This window comes from Cataglyphis hispanica, chromosome 5 (genome assembly GCF_021464435.1).
Source record: "Cataglyphis hispanica isolate Lineage 1 chromosome 5, ULB_Chis1_1.0, whole genome shotgun sequence".
NCBI lineage: Eukaryota > Metazoa > Arthropoda > Insecta > Hymenoptera > Formicidae > Cataglyphis > Cataglyphis hispanica.
In genome coordinates, this window is record NC_065958.1 from 5,292,573 (window position 1) to 5,307,813 (window position 15,241).

At 27.9% G+C, this 15,241-nt stretch overlaps 4 protein-coding genes across 5 annotated transcripts in view; 2 read left to right on the forward strand and 2 right to left on the reverse strand.

The window, feature by feature from the left end:
• Positions 1–1,000: 1,000 nt before the first annotated feature.
• Positions 1,001–5,536, reverse strand: LOC126849496 (proteasomal ubiquitin receptor ADRM1). Of its 2 annotated transcripts, none has more exons than XM_050591394.1 (5): positions 5,209–5,536; positions 4,895–5,011; positions 4,460–4,796; positions 4,251–4,378; positions 1,001–1,620 (listed from the first exon to the last, which is right to left on the reverse strand). In XM_050591394.1, exons 1-5 carry the CDS (start codon positions 5,407–5,409, stop codon positions 1,390–1,392), a joined length of 1,014 nt encoding a protein of 337 aa, XP_050447351.1. In that variant the 5' UTR covers positions 5,410–5,536; the 3' UTR covers positions 1,001–1,389. The 2 variants fall into 2 exon arrangements, with proteins under 2 accessions (XP_050447351.1, XP_050447350.1); XM_050591393.1 differs by having other exon boundaries at positions 1,001–1,788.
• Positions 5,537–6,028: 492 nt separating this feature from the next.
• On the forward strand, positions 6,029–10,425 carry LOC126849464 (protein arginine N-methyltransferase 5). The gene is made up of 12 exons (XM_050591307.1): positions 6,029–6,248; positions 6,333–6,451; positions 6,546–6,664; positions 6,834–7,060; positions 7,197–7,376; positions 7,454–7,663; positions 7,754–7,962; positions 8,025–8,147; positions 8,332–8,507; positions 8,612–8,815; positions 8,892–9,073; positions 9,141–10,425. The coding sequence occupies exons 2-12, from the start codon at positions 6,363–6,365 to the stop codon at positions 9,291–9,293; spliced, it is 1,872 nt and encodes a 623-aa protein (XP_050447264.1). The 5' UTR covers positions 6,029–6,248; positions 6,333–6,362; the 3' UTR covers positions 9,294–10,425.
• Positions 10,426–10,825: 400 nt separating this feature from the next.
• LOC126849479 (glycine cleavage system H protein, mitochondrial) lies at positions 10,826–12,625 on the forward strand. The gene is made up of 3 exons (XM_050591353.1): positions 10,826–10,973; positions 11,346–11,489; positions 11,800–12,625. Exons 1-3 carry the CDS (start codon positions 10,826–10,828, stop codon positions 12,027–12,029), a joined length of 522 nt encoding a protein of 173 aa, XP_050447310.1. The 3' UTR covers positions 12,030–12,625.
• Positions 10,917–15,241, reverse strand: part of LOC126849476 (uncharacterized) — an 85,666-nt gene continuing 81,341 nt past the window's right edge. Inside the window, exon 2 of the mRNA XM_050591342.1 lies at positions 10,917–11,040. Coding sequence (XP_050447299.1) covers positions 10,937–11,040 — 104 coding nt within the window. The 3' untranslated portion in view covers positions 10,917–10,936. The remainder of the gene's footprint in view (positions 11,041–15,241) is intronic.

The following is a 15,241-nucleotide window of genomic DNA, read 5'->3' on the forward strand; positions in this document are numbered from 1 at the left end:
AAAAGATATATCATTCTTTGTTAAAAACTATATGTTTGTTTCATTCTGAAGATTTTTATATAATCGACGATATTTAATTTGTAGACTATATTGATCGTATCTATTAATTAATACTTTACATATCACTTCGCTTATTAATATTAACGTAGTTAATATTAAAATTTTACGCGTAAAATCGACTAAAGCAATTTTTCTCATTTTTTATACACATATATGGATACATGCATACTTTTATTCCTTAAATTGATATTTATAACCATAAAAGCTAAGAAAAATATTTCACTCTTTAAAATTTATTCTATTATTGCATGCTAAGTGTTGATAATAAATGTGATTAAATATCTGTGATTTTATCATAAGGCGATGCTATTAAAAGTACCCAGAACTTTGGCTTCTTCAGTTTACTGTGCCTGAATGGTGTCATAATCAAATAACCAATAGAATACTGCCGTGAATCAACCATGCAACATCTGACAACACGGCGTCTCCCTCAACCTATCCTCCGTTTCTTGACCTAACCTCTTCTTTCTTGCAAAAAAAAGATTAATTAAAAATATTACATCAACTGTTCATTACAATTATTATAATTCGATATTACGATAATTTACGAACATATCTCGTTTTTTTATTCAATTCAGCCAAATTCATAAAACAGGCACTTGATATTATATATCGATTATCGCGAAGGGCCAATAAAGCACTTGTGCGTCGTAAACAAAAGTGCTCGATTGGACTACAGCTTTCCCGCTTTTTTTTTAGCGATTTTATATTTCATGGTAATTATTTCTGTCGTAACAATTTAGTGCATAAAATAACAATTTATGAATAAAATATACATTATTTTCTCTAAGACTGTTTTCTTTAAATTTAACATGATAAAACCAAATTTCATTCTAAATGTATATATTTAAATATGTTAAATAAATAAATAAATATATATATATATATATATATATATATATATATATATATAATAAATATAACTGATAAATAAATCGTATTATTTGTTAAATTCTGCATTTTATTTAAGCAATAATAAATCCAGTAAACATGTATTGTATGCATACAAAATTGTTCAATATACATACATGTGTGTAATTTTAATAAATATACATGATTAAATTTTTTTTCGTTTCTGTTAAACGTTTCTCTGTATCGACATGTTTACTAATCTTTCATTGATGTATAAATACAGGATTATCGAACACTTAGAAAAACATTTGCATATACATTTTCAAAAAACATATTACCTAAATTATGTCGGAGAGGAATATGATATCCATTAAAAAAATGTATTGTATTAGATTATATAACATAATATATATATGCAATGTGCATGAATTCTATATAGAAAAAAAAACCTCTCAAAGATGTGTAGAAATCCTATTCTTAATCTAACGCCATGCCTTCGTCGTCATCGTCCTTATCGGGACTAGCGGCTGATGATGATTGCTTCTTACTCTTGTCGTCCTGTCCCTGTTGCGTTTGCTGTTGTCCTTGACCGCTCTTCACTTCGGACTCCAGAGCGCTGACGAATTCTTCGATGTTTCCACTGGCTGCGGCATTGACGGCATCCGATCCCAAGCCGAATTGACGGATGACAGGGCCCGCCTGGCCCGACTGCAAAGCAGACCAGAACATTGATAGCGCCTGGGAGAACTGGGGAGACGAGAGCGTGGTAGACAGGTTGTCCCCTGGTGGTAAGTGCACGTTCATGGCACTCTCCAGGCTCTCCGTCGTAGAGATTGCCGCCGGAATAGCGTTGGTCAGCTCTGTCGCTACGCCCCTCTGCCGGACAATAAGCTGCGCTGTAGCTGGACGAAAACAACAGATATACCCGGAGAAACTTCCCCAACTGCTCAGCAGAGCCAGAGTCTCCGACAACCAGTTCAGACGAATAATAGAATTGAACAGTGAGAAAACCATGCTTCTGCCTTTCGATTCTCTATATATATGTTATTTGATCACAATATACTTCTCTTCAATAATTATTAAGTAACTAAATTAATATCATTAATTCTTGGAATGATTATTGCACATACACATGCTTTATTTTTAAGCTTCTTATGAAAAAAGTATTTTCTGCTAAATACAGCTCAAAAGCATATAAAGCACGCATAAATAAACATAATTTTATAATGTGATATAAAAGATGTATAAAATGCTTAACAATTTTTTAAAGGAATATCATATATCATATATCAATATATCACATTGTATACAATTGCATTAAGTGATATAATTGAAACTGTTAATGATAATATATATGTATATGTATTATATGTTGTGTGTGCAATTCTCTCAAATTATTAAAACTTTACCAAATTTCATGAACAGAGAAAAGCAAACGCAACATTATAGAACATATTAGCTACAATATATTGATTATATGACTTATTTAATGATATTATTCTTCACAAACATATAAACTAACAACTTTTAGCTGTGACACACATTAAAATTTCAATTTAATATAAATGACATTAGTTAAGCACAAAATTCGTTATTCCATAATTTTTTTTAGTCATAATTTTGTTAATTTAAATACACAACATAATATTTTTAATTTGTTAATAACTTTTGTACTATAATAATGTACTACATGATTCTTCTAATTTTCATCTTATGAATAATCAACACATAAAATTCCTCTTTATTCAGTTTTAGACTTTAGATATTTAAAAGGCAGTAATTGAATGAACACTGAATATTTTTCCTAAGCTAACTTCTGTTATCAAGAATGGCATTTTATATCACTGATAATGATAGCAGCTATAAAAAATATGCAATTGGTAATATAATCTTACTTTTTGAATTCTCAGTATTTTCTTTGCTCTCAGAACGTTAAGAACGTTTCTAAATAGATTTTCTCTTAGTTTTTGATTGCATACATGTATGATATCACATTATTTATTTTTACGCAATACTCTCTGTCAATATCACATTTTTATATACAGACAATTTGTACAAATATTCTTCTTCCACTTAGCTCGTTTTACATTCCTACATATAAAAATGATTTTAAGTTAAGACAAACCTATAATTTTCAATATTGTTTTCAATATTGTTTTATCACTAAATAAAAATAAAAATAAATTTAATTTGAGAAGAAAATTATAGATCGCACAAATTCAATAACATTAAATCAGTCACAGATTTATAATATTATATTATATTAATAATATTTCAAATACTTATCTTCCTTAACATAAAAGAATCTGACAAAACATTTCCAGAAATGTATTAAAAGTGTATGTGATCTTGCATTTGTAATCTTTTTTTTTAAACACAATGATAAGGTTAAAAATGGATTTAATCTTATCATGTTTAAAAAAAAATACATATATTGTCTATTGATATGAATTAAATTTTAGAAATTGATGTTATAAACAATAAATTCTAATAATATATTATTAATGTTATTAAATAACTATAAAATACTTATATAATTTTATTTATTTATAAAATATAAATAAATAAAATGTTTTAGTAAAATTCTAGCAAAAAAATTATGTATATATAAAACAAAATTTTTATAAAAATTTACTAATATATGTATATATTATATAAACGTCTTATAATACAATTATATAATGTACATATTTAACTTTTATTTGATATTTTTAAAAGACAGAAAGTCCCAGAATCATCCAGTATCTTTATGACTGCTTTTTTTATAATAAATTCGAAAATAACCTTTTTTTTAAATAAAATCATTATCTCCCACTTTCCTAATTTTTAATACTATATTTTTTTGTAACTAGATTACAAAGGTTTTTTCTCTCTTCCTTTTTTTACCAAAATAAGACATTTAAAATTAACTAAAAGATAAGACTTTGTCTTCTATTTAATTTTCAAAGCTTAATTTATTGAAAACTTGTTATCTTTTGTTAAATAAGAATTAATTCCAGGAAGGCTAATGAATTTGTTCTGTGTAAACCTATATTTATAATATAGGCATTAAAATTTTATGATAAAGACATCTTCTTTAAAAATACTATGTCTTATATTAGAACTGCTATCATTTAATTATTTCATGCTAAAAATTTCATTTACTTTAAAATTTTTATCAAATTGTTATAATATTATTAAAACAAATTATTGCACTATACTTTGGATGTCTGGTGATATCTCCAACCATTTGCTAGTAAATGTAATTATTCTTTAATTAGAGTTAAAAATGAATAGAATATACATATATTCAGACTCAGTCATTAGATAGAAGATAAGAAGAAATTATATGACATTACCTGCACAGCTGGTTCAGTCCGAGATGGTGTAGGAATTTCTGATAGAAAATTCTGCAAGTCACTAAGTTGTATTCTATTGTTTGAACCTGCTGCTGTTGTGGTCGGAGTGGACGGAGCTGGTGTTCTTGCTGACAATTTATTAGTATCTAGATAAGTTCTGACCAAAATATGCTGTTATAAATAATTGCTATTAAAATAATTTGACTCACTCGAAGATTTAGAATCTGTATTAGGTCCAGGAGTTAGTGAATGGGGTGGTCTAGCTACATTAGTAGTGGTCGGAGTAGATGAAGTTGTGGTAGAAGCTCTTGTACTTTGAACACTATGCGGTCTATTCATTGTACCTAATAAGCTACCTAGACCACCGATCTGGCCAACACCACCAAACAATTGTATAAGTTGCTGTTGCGACATGTTATTCAACAAATTCTGAAGATCTCCTTCTGCATTAGCACCACCACTTCTCTGGGATCCAGGTGTCGGTGGATTATTAAGTACATCATTAATCTTTCTGCAGTGTTCCTCATCTTTATCAGTTTTAAGATCCTGTGAAAAAAAATATGAACATTTTTAACTGTAAATTTTTAATTTTTAATTTTTATAATAGAGTATAATATAAAACTAATATAAAATTATATTTTTACCTGTAGCCAAAAGAAGAACTTCTTACTCGATGACTTGAACCGTAAAAGATATACTCTACCAGTCTTACACTGAGGAACATGTTTAAATTCACAATCATCAGGGAAGATAATTAAATCCTGAAAAACATTCATATATATATATATATATATATATATATATATATATATATATATATATATATATCATAGATATATGTATATATTTATTTTGTACATAAGAATACAACAATTTTGGAAATGTGAAAATGAAAAGGCATACGACAAATTGATCAAATTTTTAGAGATTCTTTAAAAAATAAGGATTATCATAGTACATCTTCAACCACTCCGGTGGTGCGATCCTTCCAGCAGAAATGCATTAACGAATCATCGGATTGATAGACGTAAAGCTGACCCTTTCGCGTGTCCGGATAAACCATCTTTCCTTTCACGGTCATCTTGCCAGCCTTGAACTCGACTAGATTTTTCGAGGCGCCACGCGACGCATTATTACCGAAAAGTGCTCCGCTGGACATTTTTGCTGATATATAATATAAAAAAATTGCTTTTTCACGCGAACAAGAACGAACGACTAATTCAACACCTTACTTATGAAACGCGCCGATGACATTGCACTTTAAGATGGCGGCGTGAGAAGCAGACTCCACGGCATAAGAAAAAAAAGAGAAAGAAGATAAATTAAAGAAAGGAAGAGCGAGAGAGAAGAAAAGACTTTTATGACCACTAGCGCCGTATATTTTACACCTATTTTATTTTCTTTCTTTCTTTTCTACGTGTATTTGTTCATTGCAGTGTTTTCTCTATCCTATTTTATATTTTGAAATATATTTATTCGAATGCAAATACAACATTCGAAATATATTTCAAACGTAACAGGAGAGCATGAAAGTTGGACATAATTTGTACTCGGACCAATCAGAATAATTATGAATAAAATACTATGAGAGATTCCTAGCAAGAAACACACATCACTACAATTGGTTGATAAAATAGAAAAATTTTCGAAACTTTAAATTCTCTATTCAATAACCAATTGCAGGACATCGTGTCTCTACATTATGTTTTTTTTTTTTTCTGGAGAGATTCCTTTATATTCGCGATAGTTTCTATGGTCGCAATAAACGCTGATGGACGCATATTTATATAAAACAAACTACATAACGTATACGTTGTGCACGTGTGCACGTATTAATTTTATTTATTAAACGTGTTCTTTTAAGCATTGCCTTGTCGATATAAAACGAGAATACAGAATATTGTTATTAGTGTTTTTGTCGAATTATAGATGATATATTATGATTGTGTACTTAATTGAAATCATTTAAAATTTATATATTGCCGGCTTCTACCTCCTGTAAGGTTACTTGATATAACGTACAAGAAAAAAGAAGAAATACCATTGAAATCAGATTTATCACATAAATTAACTGTATTTCAGAAAAAGAAATATATTTAATTATATATTGCAATGACAAATCAAAGACCAGTTTCCTGTGGATTGGATTTCTGCAGCGCTGCAAATCTAAATGAATGTCTAGTTTACGCAAACGATTCAAAGTAAGCCATCATTAATTTTATATATTTTATTTAACGAGTTTTCCGCATGTTTTATTTTATCATGTGATATTTATATTTTGCTTCATGTTTTCAGATATGAATTTGTATGCATTCCTTTGGTTTATCCTTTATTTAAAAGAGAATTTATTTCTGGTCCTGCCAAGGATCGTCCAGGACCATTTACTAGGCCTGATTTAATTTTACGTAGTTCAGGTATATAAATTATAGATATAATTTTATATCTCTATATTAATCATATTTATATATATGATATATATATATATATATATATATATATATATATATATATATATATAATTATCCATTTTTTAAATATAAATAAACCAAAACTATACATATGATCCATAATTTTATTTTGCAGATTGGAATAATTTAATAATTGGCAAATTTTCACCATTTATCAATGTGGATTCGACCAATCCAATTATTAGAAAAAATAGTGAAGAAGCCTTGAATCAAGAATTAAGTTTAGTTAGCCATTTTGGTTTATCAGGAGCAATTTTAAAGTTAAAACATGGGATAAATAAAAATGTGAATCTTGCAAGAATTATTTCTGATAAAGTATCAAATAACAATACTAATTTTCAGGTAACGATATAATTAATTTTTATTTTAATTACTTTCAAAAATTGTTTTATTCACTCTCATCCTTTTATTTATCTCAAGTCATAAAATAAGAATAGTATAATTTAAAATTATTAAAATATTCTATTAATTATTATAGATATGGATACAAGTTCCTATGGAAAATCCAATTAGACAAGCCTATTCTTATAGGGCAGAAGATTGTCCAGCAGACGAGAATCCATGGGAATGGTGGAATACATTTAGAACAATATGTGATTATAATAAAAAATTAGGAGTTGCGTTAATTGTTAGTCATGATGTGCCTGAAATGGAAGAGGTAAGATTTAAAAAAAATTAAAATTATACAATATCAATACACATGCATCAACAAAATACTCTAACCTTAAATACCAGATAGATAAATGGCTTGGAGAACCAGTGAAATGCTTGATTTTACCGACAACGATATTTCTAACTAATAAAAAAGGATATCCAGTACTAAGTAAAGCACATCAAGCGATAGTAAAAAGATTCGCCGCATTAGAAGTGCAATTTGTTTTGACGGGCGCAACGCGTTACCAAAGTATTAGCTATTATCATAATTATCTTGATTATCTATGGAAGGTAAAACTGTAAGAAAATTGCAAACAGTTATATCAAAAAATTAATACTTTATTTTATAAAATATAGGAAATAATGTCTTCGTTCCTTTAGGGATGTCAGAGTGATGGAACAATAGAAAAATTTGCTCGAGGATACGAAGATTATTTGCAATGCCCGTTACAACCTCTAATGGATAATCTCGAATCACAAACTTATGAAATATTTGAAAAGGATCCTGTGAAATATCGAGAATATCAGAGTGCTACATACGAAGCTATCAAATCAATCATTTCCAAGATTAAGGGAAAAGAAAGAAAAATGTAAGTTAGATCATGTAACAATGTGATATCTGTAAAGAGATATAACGATTGAAAACTTTTAGAGTCATTATGGTAGTTGGTGCTGGAAGAGGACCACTTGTAACTGCATCTCTAAATGCCGCAGAAATGGCCTATCAGGAAGTGAAAGTATATGCAGTAGAGAAGAATCCCAATGCTGTGCTAACGTGAGAATTTTTTAAAATAAAGATTTTGCCACAGATATTATATGTGTGTGCATATATGTAATATCTGAATATTATGTGTATGTGTGTATGTATTATATATATATATATATATATATATATATATATATATATATATATATATATATATATATATATATGTTTTATATATTGTCTACATTTATAGATTACAGGCTCTTCAGAGAGATATATGGAAAGATAAAGTTACAGTAGTATCATGCGACATGAGGGATTGGAATCCCCCTGAAAAAGCTGATATTATTGTTTCTGAATTACTTGGGTCCTTTGGCGATAATGAATTGTCCCCAGAATGCTTAGATAATGTCATGAAATTCTTACGAGGTTTGTATTATATACTGTATTAATAAATTATTTATAAATTGCGCGTATTATAACTATTATAATATAAAAATTTTTAATTTTTTTTTGGTTTATAAATTTATTAGATGATGGAATCAACATACCACAATCATACACTTCATATATTGCCCCTATGCATTCTTCTAAACTGTACAATGAAGTAAGACAACTTAGAGATAAAGATAAACATCCATCAGCTCATTTTGAAACTCCATATGTGGTACATCTTCAAAATAAATATGACATAGCAAATCCAAAGCCACTTTTTACATTCAAACATCCAAACACAGGTTAATATAAATATACAGAATCCATCACATAAATTTGTCTGTATTTTAATTATTTAATTTTTTCATTTGTAATTAGATGTTATTACTGATAATTCGAGATACGAAACAAAAACTTTTCAAGTGGAACAGAATTGCGTATTACATGGATTTTCAGGATATTTCACAGCAATTCTATATGAAAATATCACATTGAGCATAGAACCTAGCACATATAGCCCAGATATGTTTAGCTGGTTCCCAATTTTCTTTCCAATTAAGGTATACATAAAATCATGTAAAATATAAATTTTAGATAATATGAAGATATAAATATTTATTGATGCAGGAACCAATACAATTGAAGGCAGGAGATGAAATAGTAGTTCACTTTTGGCGCAGATGTGATTCTAAGAAGGTGTGGTATGAGTGGTGTCTTAGCAAACCTGTTCCAGTCTCGATTCATAATTCAACTGGTCGTTCTTCCACTATTGGACTATAATGTAATAATTCTTCTAATGTAATAATTCTTTTTCTTTATTTGTTTAAGAATTTCTTCTCAACATACATAGCTGACATAGTTTATTAAATGTCGATTGTATAACTAAATCTTCATAGAGAATTATAACATTTTATATTTATTATATTAATTATATAATAATTATATAATTAAATATTTTTAGCAAATCTAGACAACATTACATATATCAATGTAATATTTTTGCATTAATTTTTTATTTGTAAGATTGCCTAGTTCTTAATATCATGACACGAATTCTCAATTTGATAATAGAACTTAATGTAAAATTAATGAAATGAATGTTTTTATTTATGTGTGGTTAATGCAGAAAAGTATTATTTCCAAAAGGTTTATTACTATGAAAACGTTATGTACTCGAATATAAAATTTTTTCATCACCTGGTAGATTCACCATTGAGTGATAATCATTGATGCTGTAAAATGATAAAATTATAGGAATGAATATATATATATATATATATATATATATATATATATATATATATATATATATAAGCATAAAAAATACTTAAGTAGCCAATGCAGGAAAAAGATACATGAATGCTACTTTACTGCAGACATTTTTTTTATATATTGATAAGTTTATATGACACCGATCTCAGAGGTCAATGATATGCTAGAAGTTTGATAACTTGTATGACTGAGATATTCGCAACACGTGACTATCTCATTAGCTATCTCATAAATTCACGTGATGTACAATTCAAGAAACATTATGTAAATTCCATATGAGTATATTATAAGTAGTATTATAATAAATCTTATACTTGTATAACAATGATTTTAAATGTACATTTAATGTTTATAATAAATTTCTACTTTCTTGACACATCAGCAAATTCTTTATTTTTTATATAAATTCTTTTAATTTATGAAAAGGAAAAAAATTATTACAATTCTTTTGGACTATGTATATGGAAACATAAGAGATTCTTTTTATATATTTTGTTAAAAGAATTGTGATTCATAATTTATACCAACAAAATCTGAAGATATTCTTAATAATCTGACGAATAACATTCAAATGAAAATTTAATTGCTGAGAATGCTGACTGTGATAATCAAAATATAAAACTAGTTCAATAGCTCAAAGGTTGGAGATCACTTGCTGATGTTGGAACTATACTCTTGTGATTATTTAGATGTAACAATACAAATTATTATTATTGAAGAGATCTCTATAAGGGGAAAAAAAGTGGTGTATTATAAATATTATGAGTAAATTTTTTATACGTTATAGATATATATCTATATCTATATGTTCATCGGTTTTTGTATTTTTAAGTATTTGGATTACACACATATGTCCGAGACAAGATAAGAGAGGGGCCAATGACGACAGAAGCAACCGAGCAGCGGATCATCCAGGTTCGAGTCTCTTTCTCATTATCCGACTTGATTCGACCAGCAATCGTTTTGCTCGCGGAAAAGGTTGAAACAAGAGGGTTAGATCGCGCACGGATCACGCACGATCGTGATACAAGGAATTAAAAATGGCACGATTGATGATACAAATTGGCCGGTGCGCGATGAAAACGTTCATCTCGCAAGGCAGGAACGATTTATTCGGCAGAACGACGCAATCGAGAACGTCTCTCGTCGCATTACGTTCCATAACCACAACTCGCTGCTTGAGAGCCGGTAAGTGTGCAAGTATTAGCGAATTGATGTGCCCGACTTTGGTCTCTTTGAAGAGCGCGGATGATATCTGAAAAGAATAATACATTAGTATTAATTAATAATAAATTATGTGGTATCAAAAAATCTGTAGCAATTTTTCTCCTATATCTATACAAGAGCTTTTTCAAGATTTCTCTTTCCAGTCTTGTAATGACATTATAAATAATATATAATATAATAAACATACTAGCAATTTTGCTAGTTTCTCGGCTTCATCTTGTTATTTCATCCAATAATTTACGTTACTAATAATTAATTGACATTACTTAATTATTTTAATATAAATAAATTACGTAATTAAAACTATAGTTGCAATAAATATATGATTTTTAGAACGATGGTACACCGAAAAACATGAATGGATAACAGTGGACGGCAAAGTGGGCATAATCGGTATATCGGATTACGCGCAGGATGCACTCGGAGATGTGGTGTTCGCGCAACTTCCTGACGTGGGATCGACAGTCAAAAAAGAAGGTAAGAACAGATTTTTTTACTTAACAATCAGATTTTGGCTAAAATGAGAGTCCCAAAAATTAAAAAGATTAACTTATATGTTCTCCACCAAAAATTTGTACTATTCTATCTCTGGATATAAAATCTCTATATATGAAAAGAGAGATTTATATTACATTTTATACTTACATTTTTATTCCTGTAAACTAAATATACAAACTCTGATTGATGAAACCTTGCATATAACATATATACAATATAATTTTTTAATTTAAATTTGTAAAATCTTTTCTCACACATGTGAAGGAAATTCAAAACTATGATATTTCAGAGGAATGCGGAGCTCTAGAATCGGTGAAAGCAGCTTCAGAATTGATAAGTCCAGTCAGTGGGAAAGTTATAGAGAAAAACGAGACGGTCGAAAATAAACCCAGCTTAATTAATACATCTTGTTATGAAGAAGGTTGGCTATTTAAAGTAGAGTTAAACAATTTAGATGAAGTCAAAAGTTTGATGAACGAAGAGGCTTATAATACATTTTTAAAATCAGCTGCACATTAAATCTACAAGCTAGAATAATTTATGTTAACATAATTAACGATTCTGTTTAATATTGAATTTAAATTGAGTTTTTTATATATTAGAAACTATCTCGTTTTCAAATAAATGTATATAAATATGTACACATATATAACAATATGAATAAATAAATAAATAAATAAATAAATAAATAAATATATATATATATACATACATACATACATATATATATATATATATATATATATATATATATATATATATACACATATACATATATATACATATATATAAATATATATTTTTCATTGTATTTTTTGAAAAATTGTTATAAGTTATAGCTTTGCATCTTAATCATTGAAAGCAGCTGATATAAATCATTTCATTCAATAGTTATATAAGTAATGAAAATAAATGTTAATTCTTTTTATGAAAAATTTAGTGCATTAAGCAATAGCATTTGATGTTTTCTTAGTACAACATGTATGATTATCCATTATAGCAATATGTTATTGATTATTACATTACTGTTATTGTTATTATAAAATGCAAATATGTTGTATGTTAATGCATGACATGTATAGAATATAGCTCCACATAAAGATTTAATATATAAAGATGTTCTTTTTTTAGCAAGTTAAAAATTGATATTGATTGCAATAGTTGCAATATCTTTATTAGTCACTGTGCAATGTTCTTTGTATTATAATTATACAAAGCAAACAAATACTGTGATATACAAGTCATTTAGTACATGAATAATAGCATTCAAGTTACGAATTATGATAGTATTTCTTTTTTCTTTCTTTTCGAGTGCACAAGGACATTACAATTTTGTAATAATTGTATATCCTAATAAGTGATTGAATAATCATAAAATATTTCCGAATCTCAGAATAGCATATCGATTGATATACCATTTTCAATTCTCCTTCCGAATGTCTTTAGCAATTTGGTAATCTACTAAGGAAAATAATGTCATTGTGGAGGTTTAACCAGTATAGCATATAAAAAATAGCACTGTTAGCTCTAGAAAGGAACAGTTATCTGTTAATAATAAAGATATATTTACAATCAATTATAATTTTTCTACATAATTTACAATTGCCAACTGCTAATGGCAGTGTTATAACAACGCATAATAGTTCTTTTTTCTTTTAAACTTTATTCCAATGTTTTATTGGATCAAAGAATCACATTGATATTAAATTAGATTATTTGCCAATCATAATTGGTAACTGTACATATTTAACATAAAAAAATATACATAACGCTGTAATTATTGTATTTGCTAATTACAATTGTTAATAAACATGTTGTGACAGATCGAATCATTAATCGAGATGGATTTGCATATAGGAAATGAGGCGTTTATAGAGCGTGGCATATTAATGTTAAGAAAATACAACCATTTTAAAACAATATAGCTGAAGTCAAATTTGCAAGATGTTGCAAAGGAATATATAGTGGCTATATAATACTTGATGCCATTTTTCAAAGAATAACGGTAATGTGATCATTTTTTCAATATAATTTTTTTAATACTTGCACAACTTTTAGCATCATGTAAATGTTCATATTGCTTGTATTAATAAAAACTTGCTAATAAATGCTTCTGATATAATCTCGTTACTTCGTTTACGTATCTTCATAGGCATACATGCTTATAGAATTACAATGAAAAAATAACTAATATCATAATTGGAATGCAAAACTTGCATTAATATTTTTAAAAAATCATTTAATTTTCCTTCATATCAGCAATTCTTTAGAAAAAAAATCTTTTATTAATAAAAAAATTTTTTCGAAAAATTTTAATATTAATAAAAAAATTATATATTTCTAAGCTGAAGATATTACCATTAAATATTACCTTTCAAAATCCTGTGTGTAATTTTTATTTGTAAAAAGAAATAAAATTTTTTCTAAAATTAACTCTTAAAAAGATCAATATGTCACGCTTTATATGCCTTAATCCTATATACCAATATATATACATAGAGCTATATCTTCAAAATTTAGTTTATTTTTTCGTTAACAAGAAAGAGAGGAGATGATTGCGATTAATACGATTTGTCCCAAACTTATCAGACCGACACGTTCAGCAGGAAGTCTTAGAAATGAAAAAAGACGATGTACAATAAATAAACGGTAGCGTGAACTTGTCTCACCCAAACAGCAATGTATGATTTAAAGCGATTTTTTTCAATTGTGACAGTAGTAACTAACACATGGTGACACAATTATAACTAATTTGCAGAAAATACAATTATAATAACTAAGATCTAAAATGTGGACATATACAATGGATACGATATTTTTAATAAATTGTTACATATCGTAGTTTCTTAATGTGTAATTATACACATTGTATGGATTAAAAATATCTGTTTATGCATGTTACATTCACTCATTTCACTCAAATTGCTATCTGGGCGTCTATTCTGAGGTATGTGGTTACTAAAAATGTAAAAGTATAAAAACTTAATACAGATATGAAGAGGTAGTCATTCGTGTCGTGAGTTAAATAAAATCTTTTTTTTTTCTTTTGTAAAGAAGCACTGAAGATGAGAGTAATGATAAGCCTAGACTGTGTTTCCGATTATATGCAATGTGAAGAACCAGGCGATTTGAAAATTTGGGAACATTAGCATTTTCTATATCGGCGTATAAAGTCAAACTTGACGACGGACACAAATCTTTACTCGCGCGATAAGTACATGTACGATTCCCTCAATAAAATATTTATTTCCGTGGTAATAATACTCGTTACCGCTCTTCTCTTGATTTGATTTAACACTCGATTCTTAATCTAATGTGACGAAGTCGAGTTTTGCGCTTGTCAACAAGTCATTTACAACTCTAGTTACATATATTACGAAAAATCGGTGGAAAAAGTGAAAGTAGTAAAATAGCATTTTTTTTCAGCAGGTACGTGTGTTTGATACGTGAATAAATACAAGAGGAGTCGCAACGGGCAACATTACCAATCTACCAGTGCGAGGAGAGATTTCTGTCTCTTTTGTCACATTTAAGCTTTATGTCTGACACAATATTATAATTTCCAATGGCTTTGATATACCACAGGCGTCGAAAAGACAACCTTCACAGCACTGAAGAATTTCTGACTATCGGCTAAACAATAATAATAGTAATAATTAATAATAATTAATATTTAATAATAATAATAATCTATTAGTGAAAAATTTCTACTTTCGATCGCTCTATCTTAA